Genomic DNA, 23,242 nt, shown 5'->3' on the forward strand with positions numbered 1-23,242 from the left:
TTTTCAGCACACAAAGGTCAACTCACCAGGGCTTTCTGTTTAGGCGATACCCTACAGCAGATAACAGAACTACATCTGATAGCTAGCTTCATAAAATTTGTTTCATCAGCCTTCCCCAAAACATAAGTCAAAGCCCTGCCTTCAATAATCAGTGCAAATGCTTGGTTATCTCCTCTTTGACTAGCAAACTGCTCCTTACAACTGCCAATCTGCTCCTTTATGCTCTCTTCACTCACCTGTAAAACCATTTGGCATTAATGTTAAGAGCTACCCATACATAAAGATAGTAGAAGAAAAGAAAAAACATATTCTCAAACATACTTTGTTAATGTGTTCCTTGTCTCCAGAGGTTTCTGACTTTTTCACCACATCATCATCTAATGAAATAATCAATTGTATCATATCTTGGCGCAAAAGACTGCACGCAAATCTGCCAAGTATGGAAGTTCTCCAGTTAGAGCTTTCCATCACAACAAACACTGTACAACCTTGAAACAGAACTCAACAAATTCTGAATACAGTGGATACACACCCAATGTTGATAGCAGTTTCCAGTTTGTCCCCTGTCAAAACCCAGATTTTGATCCCTGCTCGAGCAAGTTTATCTATACACTGAGGAACCTGCAATATTATGACAAGAACAAACTTTACATTCGCAGAATATTATGGGTGATTCAAAACTACTGATAACTGCGTACCCCTTTTTGTAACTTGTCTTCAACTGCTGTGGCTCCCAGTAGTATGAGATCCTTCTCTATCAGCTCAGCTGCCTCATCCAACTTAAGATCTCTGTCTGGGCCCAAATACATTTTTATTTTTGCAAATTCTTTACTCCAAGACTCATATTCTGCAGCATCCAATTCACGGTATGCAACTGCCATAGTTCTAAGTCCAGCCTCAGCATAGTAGGCAATATGTTTTCTGGTTTCTTTCTCGAACTTTCTGCCATCCTCTCCCAGTCTCTCAAATATAACACTACAAAACAAAAGAAACTTGTGATTTGACATCTAGACAAATGCATACAGCAAACACAAGATTTATAGATGAATGAAAATAAGACAACTATCATCAGTGGTTTGAAGGCTTATGCAGCCAAACTCAAATGGACACATACATCTTAACTTGAAAGGATAAATTGACATGTTTCCAGATTTGCCCTTAGTCTGTCTGATCATTTACTACTGGAGAGGGCTATAAACCCACCCCCCCCCCCCCCCCCTTGTACATTTCAAAATCATTGTGCCTAGATCTCTTCATAGTTGTCACCGTATGTGGCGTGGACCTGTTCATTCCATGTAGTCCCTACCGTATGGTTTCATATGGGATTTCTGCCTGTTCTTGGCCAACATATCTGGGTGCATTAACTGGGGTGACTGCCGCATTGTGCCTGTGTGTCCCACCTGTGTGGCACTTTGTCCCAGCCAAGGGGCCTTGGATCCCACTTGCTTCCCCCTTTCCAGCTGTAGTCCCTACCGTATGGTTTCATATGGGATTTCTGCCTGTTCTCGGCCAACATATCTGGGTGCATTAACTGGGGTGACTGCCGCATTGTGCCTGTGTGTCCCAACTGTGTGGCACTTTGTCCCAGCCAAGGGGCCTTGGATCCCACTTGCTCCACCCTTTCCAGCTGTGCACACCCCCCCAAAGCTACCTTGGATTCCATACGTAGCCGGCTTCTAACACACTTAAGCCCTTGGATTCCAGCCCTAGTCGATTCCAGCGGCTTTTGGATTCCTCTCTTCTCCACCTCCAAGTTTCCAACAGTCTTGGCCCTTCTAAACTAGAAAAGGAGCTTCTCCCCTCCATCCTTCCACACCAAGCCAGCAAGCTTTCAGCATTTGAATCTCCCTCTTCTAAGCATCATTCAACAAGCAAGCTTGCAATCTCCCCTCCCTCCCCCCCCCCCCCACAAAAAAAAAAACTCTTCCTCTTCAAGTATCAGATCTCAATCTATCTAAATTTCTAGATTCAAGCCTCTCCCACCCCCCCTCTCTCTCTAACTTCCAAGCCTCTAAATCTCACCCTCCCCAAATCCTCTGCCTCTCTCTCTCAAGCCTCTCACTCTCCCTCTCTTCCCCCCCTCCCCCCCAAAAAGCATCCATTGGCATCATAGCACGCAACTCCTAAGAAACACAAGGCCTACACTTTGCACACCATCCGTGTGGACAAGGGCACAAAGAAGTCCAACTCCCACCATTGGAGGCGCAAGTATTGCAAGAAGCGCTATACAAATGATGCAACCCAACTTCTCAACATCTTTCAAAGACAGGAGAGCAAGTTGCTCCATGCAAGGAGATCCCTCAAAACATCACAAATGAGATTCTCACCAAGATGAGAAGGGGATCTATTAGAGAAGGTGGCACGTCGGCACCAACCGCCACGCATGATGAAGACTCGAACGTAAGAGGCAATTCACTCTCTCCCAAACCCTTGGTAATATGTGCAGATCGGTTGCCTATCTTAGAGAATGGCAATAACTTGTGTCATTGAGATTGCAAGCACCCTCACTGAGTGCAATCCCGCATTTAATGTCCTCATGCAAGAGCCATAGTTGCCTCCATACATCGTACAGTCCTGTTCGTACCATGCGATACGGTACATATCGGTACGAATTCATACGATCAAACTGGCCATTTCTGGCACACTTCTCCGTGTTCCTGCGTGTTCCCACCGTGTTTCTAGGTCTGTGTCATCCTACGTGGCACTTTAGGAGGGTAGGAAGCCTTGGATACTTCAGCCCACACCCTTTTCCAGCTATGCACTCCTCCCCCATCCCCCCTTGGATCCCATCCAACTAGCAGCCCTATTTGACAGTTGACCCCTCTTTGACTCTCCTCCATAATTCTACATCAATTCAGCAAGCATTTTCCATTCTCATCTCCCTCTCTTGGATCTTGAATCTCAATGGTGATTTGTGATTCGTGAAGCTCTGGCCTCTCACTCTCTCCTCTTTCCTGCACCCTATCAAGGCTCAAGGCTCAAGGATCAAGGCTCAAGCATCCCCTCATCTCTTTCTCTCTCTAGCCTCCAAATATTGTTACTTGTAATTTGTGGTTGTAGGTGGGGCCCTCGAATGTGTTGCAAGTAATTACCGACAATGTATCGAATTGTCAACAAATGGGCTGTTTGCTTGAGACTGAGTTTCCCATGATTGTGTGAACTCCATGTGCAAGTGATTGTTTAGACTTGCTCATGGAGGACATCAGGAAGCTCAAGTGGGTGTAGAGGGTGGTCTACAAAGCCACATCAATTGTCACCTTCTTCACAGTAAGTTAAAGGCGCTTGCAATGTATCATGAGCACAGCACACTTGAGTTGAAGAAGCCTTCTTCAACTCAGTTTGCTTACATGTGGTTGTTGCTCGAGCACCTTTATGAGGTGCGGAGAGGTGCGGTCCACCTTGACAATGGTGTCCACTTTATGGAATGAGTGGCATGAGCATGAGACAGAGGAGGCCAAAGCCATGCGGCGCTTATGCCTCAATGAGTAATTTTGGCAAAAAGTCCATGTCATTATCATTATTGTGACTCCCTTTTATAGAGTGTTAGGTATGAGTGACTGCGAGGAATCCACCATGGGCCTTCTCATTCGCTTCTTTAGAGAGGCATTAGTGGAGACACGTGCTAGCACGATGATCACAGAGACATAGCATGCACATGATCTAGAGATAGCAAAGAGGAGATAGGCATGGATGCATAAGCCTATCCATGCGGCCTACAAGTCACTAGCGGTCATGGATGATAAAGACCTCCATTCGAACCAACTTGCTTATTTGACTCGTGTGGTTCCTATGGATGACCACAATGCAGTGCTACAAGAGCTAGGATGCTATGCGGATCAGAGAAGGCATGTGGCTTTTGCTTCTCCCACTTGTTGGAGAAGACAGTCACTTATGGACAAGCACTGGAGACCCTTCAACCCTTAGCCATGAGAGTGTTGGGAATAAAGGCTCATTGTGCCTTTTACAGTACTCGGGTGTGAACGCACCCTTACACGCTTGTACTTTATATATTATCAAAACCTAAAAAAGTGGTACACTCATTTTTGTAATGAACATCCATTGTGTCATGCTCACACTCCTCTCTACTGCTCTCTACTCTCTGTGCAATATCTAACGCATTCACCCTCAGCTCACTCAGTCTAGATCCGAGCGCTAACAAACTGGTATCAGAGCTGATGGTTCACGCAGGCACTCGCAATATCGACAGTGATAGACAGTAGTCATCAGCTACAGTCAACAGCCATGGTCGGTGCACAGGCACTAGCTATGGGCAGAGACAATCGTCAAGCCCAAGCGACACGCACGCAAGCAGTGCAAGCATCAAACGGGGCCAGCGACAAGTGTCATACTCGTGTCATGCGACACGTCGACGAGGGGTCTGGCAACTGGCGGCACGCAGATAGGTAGACGGAACCGGCACACACGACCTGGACCAGCACGCCACGAGACTTGCACGCAGCGACCAGTCCACCGTGGCCAGGCAGAAGACGGGACGAGCAAGTCAACATTTTTTTTTAAATCTGAAATTTCTATTTTCTCTCCCTTCTCTACCAGACGTTCACTGCGCAAGCACTAAACACAAATCCGTGCAAATTTGCCACTGGAAATTTGGGGCTTCTCCAGATTTTGTGCCTGCCACATACTTCAGTGACTCTAGACCCATAAATTGCAGACATTGAGTACACGGGTCTCGGAAATTTTCGGGATTTTCACTTTTTAGTGGAATTTCTTCAATTTCACTAAAATTTGTGCACTTTGAACCCAATAAATTTGGGGCTTTTGCAAAATCCCTTCAATTTGTGCAACAAATGTTTGGTACATGCACTTGGGTACATGTATTGATGCAATCTGGACGGATTACCCTCTAAAAATTTGGGACTTTTGATCAAAATTGTCAAATTTGTGCCTGGGAATACCTTTGGAGCAGAAATTGCAATGAAATTTTGGGAATTTCACACGTAACTGGTGGCTTGGTCCCTAAATCTGTCACGTATTGCTTGAGGAGTGCAGCAATAGACACCTTTTAATTCTGAAAATCTATTTGCAGATCTGAAACTTCTACAATCTCGGGATTTTTTTATTGCTGGTTGGTGGTACTTTTGTGTACCGTGGTTACTTGTGTCACATTTGGGCTTGCCTTTGGTGACTGGTTAGTTAATTTGGGACTGTAAATTATGGCTGGAAACAGTGACAGCAATAATCTTTTGCACATTAAGAAGCTTGAGGGTGCACATAATTTTGCAATTTGGCAAAAACCATGCTACAATGTCTTGGTGCAAAAGACACATGTAAAGCCCATCAAAACAAAGGGAATCAAACCAAGAGACAAGGAACAAGACAAGTGGGATGACTTGGACGAGCTTGCTTGCTCTACCATTAAGCTCTCACTGGTGGCAAACAACTTGCTCTTTAACATTGAGAAGCTGAATTCAGCATATGCAATGTGGCAAAGGCAATGTGGCAAAGGCTTGAAGAATTATATGCTCAGAAAAGTGTAGCCAGCAAGGATTATTGGCTGAAAAATTTAATGGACTTTCGCATGAAAGAAGGTACAGCCATGTCTGTACATTTGAATGAGTTTAACTCAATTTTCAGTCAGCTGATTGCTTGGGATTTTCATATTGATGAAGAGTTCAAGGCCACTTTCTTGCTATGTACTTTGCTTGAAAGTTAGGATACTTTCAGGACAGCTTTGAGTAATTCAAATGCTCAGTTGTTATACTCTGATGTGGAGAGTTCTTTGCTGATGGAAGAACTCAATAGGCAAAATAACTCAGCAAACAAGTCTTCTAATGCATTACCCACTAGAAGGGCAGTTCTGAAAATAGAGCACGCAGCAAGTCTCGTGGAAAAAATGTGGAGTGCCATCATTGTGGCAAAAAAGGGCACTACAAACGAGACTGTTTTCAATTGAAGAAAGAGAAGAGCAAAAACAAAAACACTGAAGATAACAAGGCTGAAAAAAGGGACAGCCAGCCTAGCAAAAAGAACAATGTGAAAATAGAAGAGGTTAATGTAGTCACTCATCATACAGACAGTGATGGTGACGTACTTCTTGCTTCTTCTTTGAGTGCACAAGCATTGAATGAAAATTTTGAGGATGATATGCACACTTGGATACTTGATTCAAGTGCATCCTTTCACATCACACCACATCATGACAGGTTCTCTGACTACAATGGTGGTGTACATGGTGTTGTCCACTTGGGGGATAACTATGCATGTAAAATTGCAGGCATTGCCAGTGTGAAACTAGAATTTCAGCATGGCTCTGTGTTTGTTTTGCATAATGTGAGACATGTACCTTAGCTCAAGAAGAGCTTGATAAGCACTGCGCAACTAGATGATGAAGGCTATCACACCACCTTTGGGGATAGCAAATGGAAAATCTGTAAGGGCTCTCGCATTGTTGCCAAGGGGTCCAAAAGTGATACCTTGTATCCTTTGCATGTATCTAGTGTGCGTGACCATGTAGTCGCCATAACTAAGCAGCCAAGTGTTTCTTTGTGACATAGCCGGTTGGGACACATGAGTCAATCTGAAATGAAAATGCTCTCTCGTTTGGGTTATTTACTGTCTTTGAGGTATGCTGATTTTGAACAATGCGATCATTGTATTTATGGTAAACATGCTCAAACGTCACATTAAAAATCTCTCTCTCTGAAGTCTTCACCCTTAGAGTTGGTACATTCAGATGTATGTCAAATGCCAGGATTATCTTTAGGGGGGAAGAAGTATTTCATTACCTTTGTTGATGATGCCACACGCAAAGTACAGGTTTACCCAATCCGTCGCAAAGACGAGGCCTTCGATCAATTTAAAAAGTTCCTGGAACTTGCTGAAAATCAGACCAGCAAGACATTAAAATGCCTTCACTCTGACAATGGTGGGGAATATGTGTCCAAAGCCTTTCAGGACTTTTGTGACAGGAAAGGGATTAAAAGGGAGCTTACTGCCCCTCATAATCTGCCCCAAAATGGTGTTGCAAACCATATGAACAGGACCATTCAAGACAAGGTCCGTACAATGCTATCACATGCTTCTTTACCTCATGGATTTTGGGCAGAGGCTGTTATGACAGCCGTACACTTGATTAATCGGTCACCAAACAAGTCGGGGGGGGGGGGGGGGGGGGGGGGGGGGGGTCCCTCAAGAAGAGTGGTCGCGCAAGCCACCTTCGTATGCTCACCTGAGAGTGTTTGGCTGCAAGGCATTTGTGCACATTTGCAATGAATAACGCAACAAACTTGAGCCAAAGTCCTATAAATGTATTTTCCTAGGATATAGTGATGAAGATGAGATGGGGTATCATTATGAGATCCCGAGAAAAGAAAAGTAGTATGCAGCAATGATTTTATCTTCTGGGAAGATGGCATGTACAAACAGCCCGAAAGAACAGAGAAGGTCAAAAGGGTTGTATTCCGGGAGGATATACCAATAGGACAGCAAAGAATGCCCCATAGACAGTAGCAAATACCTGCTGTAAACGTCCCTGAAGGTGCAAGGAATGATGCTGAAAATGATCAGTAGGATCTTGCCCATAATGTCCCACAAATTCAGCAAGAACATGTGCCTTTGGAACAACATGAACTAGCAGAACAGCAAGCTGCTAATGCAGATTTGCAGGCTGAACAGCCAGCAAATCTTGACCATTGGGTCCGTAGGTCGACCAGAGTGCAAAAACAGCCAAATAGGTTCGTGCCTGCTGTAAACTATGTGGCTGATTATGCCATGTTAACAAATTGTGGAAAACCGTCATGCTTCCAAAAAGCAATGGACAGACTAGAAAGTAAGAAATGGCACAAAGCAATGCTATCAGAGATGGAATCCCGCATGAAGAATGGCACCTAGGATTTGGTGCATGTGCCAAAAGGACAAAAAGTGCTACCCTGCAAATGGGTTTACAAAATGAAAGTCACTTCTAGTTCTTTGCCAAAGTACAAGGCATGCCTGGTTGCTAAAGGGTACAAGCAAGAACATGGAATTGATTTTGATGAAATCTTTTCTCATGTAGTCAAAATGATTACTTTGCGAACCATGTTGGGCTTGGTTGCATCTGAAGACATGGAACTCATACAAATGGATGTAAAAACTGATTTCTTACATGGCGATCTGCATGAGGAGATCTATATGCAATAGCCTGAAGGTTTTGCTACAGAGTAAAAAGAGCACATGGTATGTAAACTCAACAAGAGTTTGTATGGGCTGAAGCAAGCACCACGAGAACGGCATCACAAATTTGATACATTCATGTAATATCAAGGATTTCATCGTTCTCAAATCGATCGCTACTTATACACCAAGAAGGCAACAGATCGCAGTCTTATTCTCTTGGTTTTGTATGTGGATGACATGTTGATTGAAGGCAAGGATGTTCATGCCTTGCACTCCTTGAAGCAGAATTTACACAATAGCTTTGATATGAAGGAACTTGGTGAGGCCAATCACATTCTTGGCATGCGTATACTCAGAGACAAATCGAAGGGTCTTCTTTATCTATCACAGCAGGAGTCTGTCACTAAAGTTTTGTAGCATTTCAATATGGAGGAAAAAAAAGCCATTAGTATACCATTGCCTCCATATGTGAAACTTAGTGCAGATGACAGCCCTACATCAGATGATGGAAAGGCTGAAATGGCCAAGATACCCTATGCTTCAGTTGTTGGTAGCTTGATGTATGCTATGGTTGCTACACATCCTGACATTCCATTTGCAGTGGGAGTGGTTAGCAGATACATGGCATATCTTGGCAAAAAGCATTGGGAAGCACTGAAGGGTATCATGAGATACCCTAAGGGCACAAAGGATTTGTATATCTATTTTGGTAAGTAAAAGTCATCTATTGTTGGGTTTACGGATGCAGACTATGTTGGCCATCCTGATTGCAGGAAATCTACTTCAGGATATGTGTTCATATTCACAGGTGGAGCAATCTCTTAGATATCTAGGCTGCAAAAGTGTATCGCATTGTCTACTACATAGGTAGAATATGTGGCTGCCACTAAGGCATGCAAAGAGGCTTTATGGCTTTCATATCTGGTAAGAGAGCTTGGTATTATAGAGGTTCCTATCCTCCACTGTGACAGTTAGAGTGCTATCATGCTAGCATGGAATGTTGTCTTTCACGCAAAGACAAAGCACATACAGGTGAAGTATCACTTTATCAGGGATGTACTTGACACCAAGGGCATTGAGCTTGTTAAGGTACATACAGATGATAACCCTGCAAACCTTTTCACAAAGGGTCTTTTAGCTGAGCGTTTGCTCATTGCCGCCAGACTTTCAGCTTTGTACATACATAGACTTAGCTAATTCTTCTCTCTACCTTCAGGCCCATTGCCTTTAGGTGAGAGGTTGTTGGGAATAAAGGCTCACCGTGCCTTTTACAATGTTCGGGTGTGACCCATACACTCTTGTACTTTATATATCATCAAAACCTAAAAAAGTGGTACACTCGTTTTTGTACCGAACATCCATTGTGTCGTGCTCACACTCCTCTCTACTGCTCTCTACTCTCTGTGCAATATCTGACACGCTCACCCTCATCTCACTCAGTCCAGATCTGTCAGGCTCTAACACAGAGTCCTTGCTCAGGATTGCTCTTCATATGCATGTGAGCAAAACTAGAGTGCCTATTCTCTCATTCACATGAAGATTCGCAATCGGCTTAGCACACAATAGTTAAGAGCGACTAGTCTATTGCCGCACTAACCTATACATCATGAGGACTACGATGAGCATGGGTAGTCCAAAGCAAGTAACCACTTAACCATAAAATTTAAAATTAGTTGTCTTAAACTTTAAAGTTTATACTTTATAATTTAGACTTTAGCATTTACAATCTTATGTCCATTGTGTAGTTGAATGTTAATACATTCAAGTTGACGGGCGACACTCTTCCGAGGGTACATCAGGTGATAGATGAGAAGGAGAAGATAATCTTTGCAGAGCTCTATAGAGAGCTTATAGCAACAGAATCTCGTGACACTCACAGTCAGCATGCTCATTGGTGAGGAGTTCGAGTAGGTGGTAGCACGCGCATGGTCTTTCGGCACCCTTCAACATCTAGGAGAGGTGGTTCGAGTGGCTTGCTGACATATGTAAGGCGAGGCTCTAGTAGCTCCCATCCCGTGTCTCATGATGACATCCCCCCCTTGCCTCCACAGCCGGCGTCTAGGAAGCCCTCATTTAATGATGATGGTAACCTCGTCAATGAGGATGTGTATGAGAATGTCTCATCATCCGACGCTAAGGAGTCATCTTCAGACTCTCTTGATGAGCACTCAGATGGTTCTCATGATGATAATGATGATGATGATGATAGTGATGCCTCATCATAATCTATAGATTTATAGGTCTCTTTTTTTTGTATCTACTATCTTTGTATCCACATGCCACTATGATCCATTCTCCATGTATGTACTAGTCTTTAGACTCTAATTGTATCACATGTTGTGAACAACACATGCAACCACGAGGGCCACCCTCATGTATTCATCTTATTTTCTAATGAAATTGGTATTTTCACTTTAAATATGTATTCTATCATTTAATGATTTAATTTTTTTTAACCAAGTTAAAATTTGTTGTTATACTAATATAATATCGTACCTTATAAAATCATAAGATACAATTTAGTACCGTATTTTATCATACCGTATGTATCGTACCTAACAACTATGACAAGAGCAATGAAAGAAGATGGTATAAGCCATCACCAATGTAGGTCCATGCGAAGGATGGACCAATGTCACCTAGAAGGACATGCGAACCAAGAAAATTGATGGAGAAAAAGGATTGATAGAGCCCTTGATCTTACATGAGCCGCATGGATGAAATATGGTTTGCTTCATTCTCACCAACAAATGGAGTGACCAAAGCAAACGAGGCATCGACATACTTGTGTCTTGTCCACTTTGCACATACTTTTTATGGGTCGTAGATAGCAACAAGAGGAGGAGGAAAACAAGGAGCATGTTATCTACCAACACATTCGACATAGCCATAATTGAGATATGCATTGTCATTTCAAAGTTATTACTTTCTTGAGCTTTCAAGTTTCATGTTTATTAATAATCATGAAGTCTCTCTCTCTCTCTCTCTCTCTCTCTCTCTCTCTCTCTCTCTCTCTCTCTCTCTGTGCAAAGCATTGTGCATGTAGGTTGCCACCTCAAATGTGGTGCAAGTCATTGCCAACAATGCATCCAATTGTCAACGCATCGTGGGCCACTTCCTTGAGATAGAGTTTCCCACGATTGTATGGACTCCATGTGTAAGCTATTTGTACTGACTTGCTCATAGCGGATATAAAGAAGCTCAAGTGGGTAAAGAGGGTGGTGCTTAAAGCTACATCAATTGTCACCTTTTTCACAATAAAGGTAAAGGTACTTCCAATGTATCACAAGCATAACAGGCTCCAGTTGAAGAAGCCTTCTTCAACTCCATTTGCTTTCATGTGGTTATTTTTGGAGTACCTTTATGAGATGTCGTCCGCCCTTATCTAGATGGTGGTGTCGACCGTATAGAATGAGTGGGATGAGCATAAGTAGCTTCAATCTTGTGCCTCATGATTACATCCCCCCTTGCCTAGAGAGCCATTGCCTGGAGAGCCATTGCCTAGGGAGCCAACATTTGCTCACAAGTGAGAATCAGTACAAGAGTGTCTCACCATCTACCTCTAAGGAGTCATCTTCAAACTCTCTTGATGAGCACTCTAATGCAAATGGTGGTGCTAATGACAATGATGATAGTGATCTCTCATTCTATGCCTCTCTCTCTCTTGTGTATCCGCTCCTATCCACGTAGCTTATAAGTTGTAGCCCATGTTGCATATGTGACCGCCAACATATGCCAATTTTGGCTTTTAATCTCACATATTCATCTTATATAATCTAATGGCATTGCTATTTTAATTTATTTGTAGTTTTTAATCAATCAAGTTTTTTTCATACCAGTATTGTACAATATCTTATAGAATCTTAAAAGTACCATTTTGTACCGTATATTGTCTTACGATATTATATTGTACCTAACAACCATGAATCATTTAATCATCACTATCATGGGTACACATTACAGCAGTAAAAATTATTATCGCAACATCTTGGGTTTGTATATGCATGGCAGCTAAATGCCTCTGAAAGGCAAAGTTCAAGAATCAAGCATTACCTGCCCTTTGCATAGGTTCTCATGTCAGGATTGAAATAAGAATATGAAAACTCAAGCATCTTTCGGACAAAGCCCAGACTTGCAGATGACACTCGTACTTTTTATCAAGACGAAATTGAAAAAAAGTAATATCAAAGTGAATCTGCTCTGTGTGGACTTGTTTGCCCACCAAAAAAAAGCTTCATAGCAATTTCGATCAATGCCATACTTTCACAGATACATTGTATCTCTCAATGGCTTTAAAGAAAAACCTAATGCTGGTTAAAAGAGGCAAAGCTGTGGCCCATTTCAAGGAACATCAGCAGAAGTGGAAAAGGGTACGTGCAAAGATTAGAAAACTAAGATAAAGTACCCTTGAAAATGTACAATTCTATCAATCCTGAGACAAACATAGCTGCAAAATTTCAGAAATAAACAAGTTCCTACTGAAATGAGACTACCGTATCATGCAGGTCTCTTCACAAAGCCTAACAATGCTATCATTTCAAGATAAACAAACATAAGACACTAGTTGAGTTAAATAATACTAAACGAAAAATGATCCTCAACGAGGCTATTTTCTTCAGGACTAGTCAAAAAAGATTACCTGTCAGCACCCTTGCAGAAAAGATACAATTTCTCTTCTTCATCCTTCACCAAAACTGACATCCGCTTTCTTGCACTACTAAATTCCAACAGTTCGAGTATTCTATACTCCCTGCAAATGAATATAGAAATAATAAAGTATTGTTCAAAGGGCCTTTCCATCCACACGTCTTCAAACACAACAGAATATAGAGCCAACTAAAGCTACTCTGACATTTGCCACATTTGTCAACAAAGGAACTCATTCCATGTATCTACATTGTAGAAATTTGGATCCTGCAAGTAAAGAGACTAGCTGACGAGTGGGATGAGAATTACCTACCTTTCTACCCTTTGGCCTGTTGCAAGATCAAGCTCTTTCACTATTACACTTGATTGTGTACGCTTACACAATTCAAATCCCAGTTCTCGTGCAGCAACCACAAAGGCTGCTTCATCAGGAGATTCAGCCTCATATTTGATCTCACCAGTTTCCTGATCCTCTTCAGGTACCACAGTATTGCATACTGCTAAAATACGGAAGAAAAGTTGAATTTCTGAAGCATTTTCTTGGTGAACCCAATTATAGTTCATCAGTCGCTCATCCTTCAGATTAAATCCTTTCACCTGATGTTTATTGTCTTCAACTACAGCACCTATTGTTTCAATTTCTTCCTCAGAAGATACATTCTTTCCTTGCCTTTGAGCTGCAGCAATCTCAACCTCTGTCACCCCATGACCGTAAGAAACACCACCAATGGAGCATTTCACAAACTCCATTACATTGCAGGTCAAAGTCCCTGTCTTATCTGAAAGAATTGTGTCTACTTGGCCAAGCTCCTCATTCAAATTTGATGTCCGTGCACGAGCAGGAGTATCGGTTTCTTCATCATACATTTCAATGTCTTGATTTATGAACATGGCCTGTGCAACCTTAACTATTTCAATGGATACATAAAGAGAAATGGGTATGAGGTAACCATACAGTATGAGTGCAGTCACAAGGTGTAACAAAGCTGCAACAACAGAACGTCTTGGGTTAAAGTAGATCGTTGTGTCATCTGGTCTCAAGTACCACCACAGAGGTGTTTGTCTCCAAGTGATAATACCAAAAACTACTGATCCAACAGCAGACATAAGAAATAAAACAAAAAAAAGGAGATAGATGATGAGATCCATCCTTTTCTCAATGCGACTTCTTTTTGAAGGTGGGGGAGTTGCATTCTGCATTACTTTTGTGTCAGGACCACTGAAAATCACAGCTCCATAAATAAAATTTGTGTTCCTTAGTTTAGAATCTCGCAATAGGATCTGTTGTGGCCCTAAAGAATATACAGAAGGTTCCGAGCTAGGATTCTCATTTGAGAGTTTCAAAATTCCAACAAAACTGTACAGCTCTGGGTTTGGATCCTCACAATACACATCAGCAGAAAAAGTTGCAAACTGTGAATCTTCTTGTAGATTCATTGTGGATTCAAGTGAACGCTTTAATTTCAGGTTTGTTTCACCATCAAGGTTCATTGTTTCAACGTAACAAATCCCATCTTCGTAACTGGATGAAAGCAATAGAAGATCAGCTGGGAAGAAACTGTCCTTCTCAACTTTCACGATATGCCCAACCTTTACTTTTTTCCACTCTAGGGGCTCAAATTTCCCATCTCGCTGATGCACCAAAACTTTCCGATTGTTGACATCTAGATCCTGTACATTGGTCCAAGTTGAGGATCTTTGTGTCAAAAACTCTCATCATAAATAACTAGGAAGAAATAAATATGATTTGAACCAAATACATTAAAGTTAAGAATAAAAGACCCTTGCTAATTTAAAATTTTCAACAAGCAAGTCTTAAACCATACTTGAACTTGGGAATAGAAAATCATCAATACAAACTACAAACATTTTGCAGAAAGAAAGTGCACGTTCAAAAGCAAATTTAAAACAAGGAAGCCACATTTTAAGGATACAAGAACATCAATAGCTATGCAATAAGTGGCCCACACAAACACAGACTGCTATAGCCAGAAGATTTGCTACAGGGATGAAGCCCTGAACTTTATTTGTGGAAGCCAAGTCCCATTTCCAACAAACAAAGATGCCTGGTTTGCATGATCTGTCTCATATGCATGGGCATGCTAAGCCCCGCACCTTTCAAACCAGAAATCAGACTTACTTTTCAAACCAGAAATCAGACTTACTTAGAATCAAAATATTCTTACAAACTTTATTTCAGGAACAGGTCGCCTGTATAGCTGTTTGTATTGTTGCCACCTAGGTATTGCCAGTCCAATTTTCAGTTTTTAGCAGTTGCGGTCTCAGCCGTTTTTCCTAAAAGTTTCTCTCAGCCCTCTCTGCTTCTTGGCTCAGTGACAATAAGTGTGTATTCTAACAAGTCCCTTTGCAATTGCATAGCTGCTTCCAATATAGACAACAGGTTACAAAGTGTGTGTTCACACTCTTTTTTCATTGTGCAGGTTCTCTGCTTTGGTGTTTTCTCAGGTGCTATACTAGTCATATTTCCTATTAAAGTTTTGAAGTTTTTATCCGATGTCAAGTCTTCATATAGACAAAGACAACTTTTATAAGCAGAGTGCCAAGTCAATAAATTGTAATCAACAGTATGATAGCACAAAGAAACTTGCTCTAATACAATGAATGACAGCTTTTGTCAGCAGACTGTGGAGTCAATAAATGTAATCAACAGTATAATAGTGCAAAGAAACCCACTCTGATACAATGAATGAGCTGATGGGAATAACAACTCCCTCCCTCACAGAAAACAAAGAAATAGGATGCAATCGAGTGGAAGAATGACAAATGGTCATTGATGAAATGCAATACCATGTGTGAGGTGATAAATGCATTATGCCTTTGTAGCTGAGACTCAAATGATGAGTGAAACATGTCTTGGTACACTAGAGCGGTATCATATGCTAGTAAAAGAGTGAACAAAATTACTAAACTTTCAATCCCCTCTTCAATTTAAACTTTAAACATGAAATTTATGAACCATAACTCTAGAAGAAAAAAATATAGAGATTACGTGGAGAACTAGGATCCCAGTTTAATGATCCAATGAGGACCAAGGCCAACTCCATAAAGAAGCTCAATGACACTACTATTGGGAACTGCCTTGGCAAAGAGGAGAGAGGATGCCGATCAATGGGTGCCAAATTGGCAGAAAATTCACCTCTATTTTTGTGCTAAAATATACTTGCACTTAAAAAAAGAAAAACTACAGTGTCTAGATTGTGATCACATAAACCTTCAAGCTCCTCACCTAGACTTTAAAAAACCTAGCAATAACGCAACTTAAGGATTTACACAAGCAGTAGACTAAGTTGGGTATGGACATAGTGGCTCACAATGGAGAGGAGGCACTATTTCTAGTAAATCAATTTCTGATTATTGTTTCTCTTTGGATTTGGGAATTCTTTTTTGGATCAACAAGAAGTAGCCAGTGTCGCATTGTCCATTGAGCTAAAAAATGCATTACAACCTTAGAATATTCAATTAACTCTTTAAAACAGCCCCAAAACATGCATTACCAAATTTTACAGTATATTACCATACTTTCTTAGAGAGTGTCTATGTTTCATAAGCCAAACCCTAATTTGAAATAACTGACTACCATGCTTCCTACCGACCATTCAAGATCTCACGGGCTGAATATGACTTGATTCTTATGCATTAAGCCCAACAAACCATTGAAGGTAAATATGAATCTTTCAGTTTAGATGTTGTGCATAAATATGAAGATATTGCATGATCATCAGAGCTTCCATCTAGGATGGGGCCCCCTTATTGGAGAAAGAAACACTAAGTATGTTCCATTCTTTCAGCCTGATCCATCTCCGCCAGTGCAAGGTACACAAGTTTCTACTTTTATTCTTCTTTTTCTTTTGCTCCTACTTCTATACTTTTATTCTTCTTTTTCTTTTGCTCCTACTTCTATCCAAGTTTCTAGACCAGGTTATGAAGAAAATATAAATTTCAGTTTGTTGACTATGGAATAAGTCCTGAAGAGGAGCAAGTTCTGCATGTTAAAACACGTACAAGTGGTTATAAGAAAAAAAGCAGGCACTTCTTCTTCCAGCTTTCCTTCTTTCAGTCTTGCTTCTCATAATCACTCTGCTGTTGGTACTTCATCTTTATTTCCATCTTCATCTACATTTCAATTTCCACCATCAATTTCTCAAAATCAATCTAATGCATTCACTCCCGTTTCATCTATACTAATTTCAAATCCGCATCCCACCCTTTTCTTTTGCTGCTTCTACACCTTCATTTATACCATCATTCACATCATCTTTCACCTTTCCACCTAGTACACCACAAACAACATTGGGGGACTACTACTTTTCCTTTTAGGTCCTCGTCTTTGGTCTACCTAGTGCCCAGTCTAATACTAGTTGAAAGGGTGAGTAGGAGTGAGACTGAGAAGAATAGAAGTAGAAGTAAGAGTACACCAATATTGGAGGCTGGTCCTCCAAACCAAGCACTTTCAAGATATCCTTCACATGGGTTAACTACCCACACATTACCCCTCTCAAGTGTTGACCATTTGGTACGGCAGTTTGCCAACATGCAATTCCTAGTGGACCTTCTGGTTATGTCCCTATGCCTCAGCCAACAATTGGGCAAGGATATTGAGTTCCAACCTCAGCCTTCCTTTCAAGGAAAGGGTGGTAATGACTTAATTAAACACTAATTAGAGCAAGCATGAAATTTACATAAACTAAAATGAAATTGTTATTGATCAATCTTGAACAATGGACACCCGATTAGCCGCAAAATTTGATGTCCCTTGCAGTATTCCTTTAGCTTGAATTGAAATCGATTGAAGTACATCAAGATTGCTCTCCACTCTCCCTTAATTTCCCATGCCCCTTGCTGCCCAGCATGGACAGCAAAGCAAGTCTTCAATTCAATTCACCCCTTGATTCTAAAGGGGATTGGTCTCCAATTTGTTCCTTGGGTGAGAAATTTGTTCGGTTAGGGTTTAGCAGCACACAAACATTCACACACACTCATAGTGAACAAGTGAACAGCAAGAGAGACGAGAGTGCCAGAAGGTCATATCCACTATGTGAGAATGAATGAAAGTACAATCCCTATGAAAGTACAATCCCTAAGGTACTAAGTACCACACCCACTGATGGGTGTTCACACAGGGAAAAAAACCTTCTCCAACTAGAAGGTAAAAACTACCCATGGGATAAGGGAGTGTTCACACCAGAATGTACAAGGTGTTAGAGATTAGTCATCCCCTGGACTAGCATTTCTCAAGTTACCATTGGTGCAGTCAGTTCTCTCGAAGGTACTCTTAGAGGGCATTATTTATTATTCCTATTAGTCAATGGGCATTTTCAGCAGGCACATTGTAATTTATCAGGCACGTGATGATGCCACGTAGTAGCTAGATACTTATTGGCTGATCATTTTATTCATTTGTGGTGTAGTCGGCAGTTTTCTGATCAGGTCGGCCAATTTTATTGGCCGCCAACATTATTTTATTGCATTATTTCCTCCTACTTAGCCCCAAGTGGCAACCTACCCTCCTCACTTGCTTTCCAAGTGCTGGTGGGAGAGATACGGCTCAAGGAGATACATTGACAGCCCTTGTATATCTGCCCTCTTCATTTCAGCATTCATTGACTACAAATTATTGTGTTCTTCTATCTCTTTTCTCTCTCCCTTTCTCTCGTGTTCATTTTCACCGCATATGATGTGTAATGATGCTTGTCATCCTGGACTCTTACGATTTGGCAGAGCTTATGACCTAGGCTATAGACCATCCTATAGCTTGTGATGCCTCCAAACTTTCTTCAAAATGAGAAAGTCGAGTTGATGAAGGTATAGGAAAATTGAGTCAAATTGAATTCCTGTATCCATTCTTTCCCCTCTCTCCTACACTCTAGCCATCATTGCTCACATTGAACATTGACCGTGGCTTGGGACATATGGCTAGAGCTTGATTAGATGTACAATCACATAACCGTGATGAAGTGGGTGTCTATGGAGGTTTAGATTAGGACTTTGAGTCCTAACAAGTCTTCCTCTATGAGGGAGTATGTCAATAAGCTTCTACAATTGCAAATGCAAGTCTAGAACACAAGGAAGGCGATTACCTCGAAGGACAACGCGATAACTCTTCTTTCTCAATTATTACCCCGAGAGAGTGCATTTTACTCCGCCTTGATTGCTTCAAGGCGTTCAGAGACTCTTCGTTGGGAAGACTTGGTTCCTATGGATTTGGACTAGGAAGAGCAATTGAAACAAAAGAATGCTTCCAAATCAAAAGCATTGACAGGTCAGTCCTCTCAAAAGAAGAGGAAGGAACAAAAGGAGGAGGAAGACAAATCAAAGGACAAAGAAAAGGATTTCACTTGTCATATCTATGGCAAGACAGGTCAGTGGAAGAAGGATTACTGCCACAAGGACAAGAAGGACAAGGGGAAGAGGAGAAGTCTTCAAAGGATTCAGGAGCAATGCCTGCTTCCTCATCAATTGCCTTCCTCCACTTGGAGGTGCTTCAGGAATCGATCCCTAAGGCTTCTCATGTTGCGTTAACAGCCCCACATCCTCATAAGTAGATTGTTGATAGTGGTGTCTCTCGACACATAACTCCTTCTGCAAAGAGGCATTGCCCATTTGCGGCCTTTGCATGGAAAGATTCTCATCGGCGATAGCTCTTCTGTCCCTATTCAGAGAAGATACCCATACTTTAGAGGTGCTTTATGCGATAGGCTTGGGTTACCATTTGCTTTCGACACACAAGATTTGTGCCCTCAACCTCTTGGTTGAGTTTGACAAGGATTTGTTTCATAATCTTGATCGTGCATCGAGACAGGTACTTTCTTCTTGTTATGAGGAGAATGGAGTCTACAAGCTAAGGTCTCCTTTAGCCTTGACCTCTCTTCTTCTTACCTCTCAAACACAATCCGAGCTCTCAGTTTGGCCACCTAAACTATGATTACCTTCGGAAGGCTTCTAGGGACAGCCTGTTCAAGGTATGCCAGACATTTTGATGAGCCATGAATCGTGTGTATCTTACATTTGTGGGAAACAGCATTGTGATGCCATTCCCAGCAAGGCTTTGAGGCAATCTACCGCACCCTTGGAGCTTGCCTCTACATATCTAAGTGGACCTATGAGAATGGAGTCCCTCAAGGAAAGCTTAATCGATCACCTACTTCAGCCGTTATTGATATGATAGCCTATGAGGCATATTTTGGATCTATGCTTGATGTTGCTTATTTCAAGGTTTTCAGGTGTGATGCATGTGTCCACATCCGAAAGACACACCGTGATAAATTTGAAGCGGCTTCCCAAAATTAGGCATTTGTGGGCTACAACTCCCAATCCCACAGTTACCAATTGGATGATTCCATTTAGCCGAATGTCTACATGAGTCAAGATGTTCAGTTCATGGAGGTTCCAACCTTAGAAGGGCGTGAGGAGCACCCTGTGGTTGGAGAACCAAGAGATAGCGATGCGCCAATGACTAACTTTGGAGCCCGCGTCTTATGGAGATGCTTCATCTTTAGGCAAGCATACTACTTCCCCACCGGCTTCCCCGACTGAGCCACCGTCGATCGATGTTTTAGAGACTTCAACAAATGATGCACACCGAGGAGAGATCCAGCCTCCTTGAAACCAGCCTTCCTTCCGTGGATGGGTGGTAATTCCTTAATTACAACTTAGTTAGAGCAGCAACATTTATTACAAAACTCAAAAATGCAAATTAACTTACAATCTTGGACAATGGACGCTCTATTGATGTACAATGGGATTTTTCCAATCCCTTTCGCTATTCCAACTCCCCTTGTCCAAAATGACAAGTCTTCAATTCTGATTTGCCCCTTCATTCAAGCAATAAATTTGCCTTCACCTGCTTTGATAGAGATGGAAAATGCCCCAAATTCAATGACTTGTTAGTCCCTCCACTTAAATTTGACTAAAAACAGCTTAAACCCTATTGAATCCAAGACTTGGAGCTTCCAATTTTTTACACGCTTCCGAAAGCTGCTGCTAAACCCTAATTTCTGCTGCAAATTAGGGTTTACAGCACCAAAATCTGAAATTTCTCAGCCTCTAGTTATCTCAATGTTGTAATCTTCGAAGCAAGGCTGTAGAAAGGCTAGGACATGAGAGAGAATGCTGAGGAGAGAGAAAATTCAAACTTTCTTCGCAAAGAACTCAAGAAAATCAGTCATTTACTGTCTCTGCCCTATCAAACAGCCATGGAAGTTGTCACCTACAGCTTAGGACCACCAAACAAACTGCTGCCCCATCCTATATGTTGTCATCTGCACCAGAAGAACCTTGGGCTCCTGTCACCTACTCTTGGAGGGCTCCAAAACTGCTATCACATGTTGTGGGACTAATCCTTAGTGGCTACAAATCACATCAACAACCTCTCCTTGCTCTCCAATATCCTTCTTCTCTCTCACAATGACTAAAATAAACTCCACCAACCCCTTAAAACGTTTTTCCCACTTGCATGGGCAAGTTTAACCAAGTGGTAGCCTTCTAATCCCCTTTTCCAATATTATCCATAATTAAATATCAATTTTCAATCTTTAAATACTGAAAATTAATCTAATAATTATTTCAGTGCCCAAAAAAATAATCTAACTCACGAATAATTAAATTGACTAGGCAACTTCCATTCGCGAGTGTCTTTGCACCATGCTGAGCATCAAATTAGTGCTAAGTACCATTAAACGCCACTTCTCTAGTATGACCAACTCACACTTAAGGCCAAATGAATGACCTAGACCAACAAATGGCACCAAATACCACCAAAAACCTGTGCAGCATAGCTTATAGCAACTTTTGCCTTTAACATCCCGTGATTTCCTCGAGTCTCCTAGGCTCGTAAATTTACTCTAACGCCAATTACACCTCACGTATGCAACATTTACTTAACCATGTGATTAAAAATTAATCCACATGTTAAGTAAGGTTTCAAAAATACATATCCTCATGACAATCCTCGCTGGGCTAGAGACACACTCTGTGATTCAGGAATTGAAGAACTCCTTGAGGAGAGGCAACCACAAGATGGTCCACAGTGGTCTCGAAGGAACCAAGCACATGCTACCAAGCTTGTTTGTACTAACTATTGTTTGATGACCCCTGCCATACAAGATAGGGAGCCCACTTCCATGAAGGAGGCTTTGCAATCATAGAATTGGAAGAAGGCTTTGGAGCAAGAGTTGGATGTTATTGAGAAAAATAGTGCTTGGGATCTTGTGCCTCATCCCATTCATAGGAAGATAATTGATGTAAAATGGGCCTTCAAGACTAAATATCATAGTGATGGTACTCTAGATAAGAACAAGGCGCGACTCATTGCAAAGGGCTTCACACAATGGCCAGGGGTGAATTTCCACGACACCTCTGCACCTACAACTCGGATGGTTACCATTAGAGTCGTTCTTGCCTTAGTCACCCATAGGAGATGGTCAATTTATAAGCTTGATGTAAAGTCTCCTTTCCTAAATGATAATTTGAAGGAGAGAATCTATGTTGAGCAACCTCCTAGCTTTTCCTCATCAAATGGACAAATGTGAGGTTGAAGAAGGCCCTTTCCGGCCTCAAACGGACTCCACGTGCTTGAAACAACAAGATAGAGTCGTTCCTCCAAGGAAAGTTAGAATATTGACATTCCTCTTCGATCCCCAGTCGCATGTCCACACCTCAGCTAGGGAGCACGCGTTGTTCATGCTTTATGTGGATTGTCTTATTTTGTTAGGTGACCATGCCCAAAAGGTCAAGGAGACTAAGGCAACACTACACGAGGTGTTCGAGATGACAGATATGAGCCTTCATTTCTTTTCAGGCCATGAGATTTACCAGATTCCGAGGGGGGGATTTTGATCTCCCAACAATAGTATGTGTAGGAGCTTTTGGCAACTTTTGAGATTGAGAGATGTAAGGCCATTTCTACTCCTATGGATCCAAACTAGAAGGCCACAACCCATGCACATTCTTCGACAACGGATGCTACCGACTACAAGTACTTAATTGGGTCCTTGATTTGGCTTCTTAACACTCCGGTGATTATGCTTTCCTACAAGTTTGTCGACCACGTCCATGAGTGAACCTAAGATGGTACATTGGAAGACTGCTATAAGGATTTTGCGGTTCCTAAGAGAGACCCTCGATCTTGGTATTCATTATCCAACAGATATTGGAGATTCACCTTTGGTTCTTATAAGCTAGACGGATTCAATTTGGGCCAAAGATACTGACCAACAAAGGTCAAGGACAAGATCTCGTAGAGTAGCAAGAAGCAGCCCACTGTTGCCCTTTCTTCCACAAAGACGGAGTATAGAGCGGCGTCTTCTACCACATGTGAGACAGTATGGTTTCGAAGGTTACTAGGAGAGCTCAGTTGTCCTCAGACAGGTCCTACGACACTTCATTGCAACAATGAGAGTTACATTGCTTTGGCATGCAACCCAATGTTTCATGCTAGGTTGAAACACATTGAGATTCAATA

General features: G+C 41.7%; 1 protein-coding gene across 3 annotated transcripts in view; it reads right to left on the reverse strand.

Moving 5' to 3' along the window:
• LOC148019960 (putative phospholipid-transporting ATPase 9) overlaps positions 1 to 23,242 on the reverse strand; it is a 98,710-nt gene that overhangs the window by 36,748 nt on the left and 38,720 nt on the right. For 2 of the 3 annotated variants that reach the window (XM_087700179.1, XM_087700181.1), the window contains 6 exons: positions 13,076 to 14,433; positions 12,755 to 12,865; positions 699 to 975; positions 533 to 645; positions 322 to 430; positions 27 to 236 (listed from right to left, as the gene is read on the reverse strand). In XM_087700179.1, the coding sequence (XP_087556305.1) occupies positions 27 to 236; positions 322 to 430; positions 533 to 645; positions 699 to 975; positions 12,755 to 12,865; positions 13,076 to 14,433 (2,178 nt within the window). The remainder of the gene's footprint in view (positions 1 to 26; positions 237 to 321; positions 431 to 532; positions 646 to 698; positions 976 to 12,754; positions 12,866 to 13,075; positions 14,434 to 23,242) is intronic. The other variant, XM_087700180.1, reaches the window with a different exon arrangement.

The sequence above is a fragment of the Lygodium microphyllum genome, chromosome 19, assembly GCF_053477565.2.
Source record: "Lygodium microphyllum isolate KBCC chromosome 19, Lygodium_microphyllum_v1.1.10, whole genome shotgun sequence".
Classification (NCBI taxonomy): domain Eukaryota; kingdom Viridiplantae; phylum Streptophyta; class Polypodiopsida; order Schizaeales; family Lygodiaceae; genus Lygodium; species Lygodium microphyllum.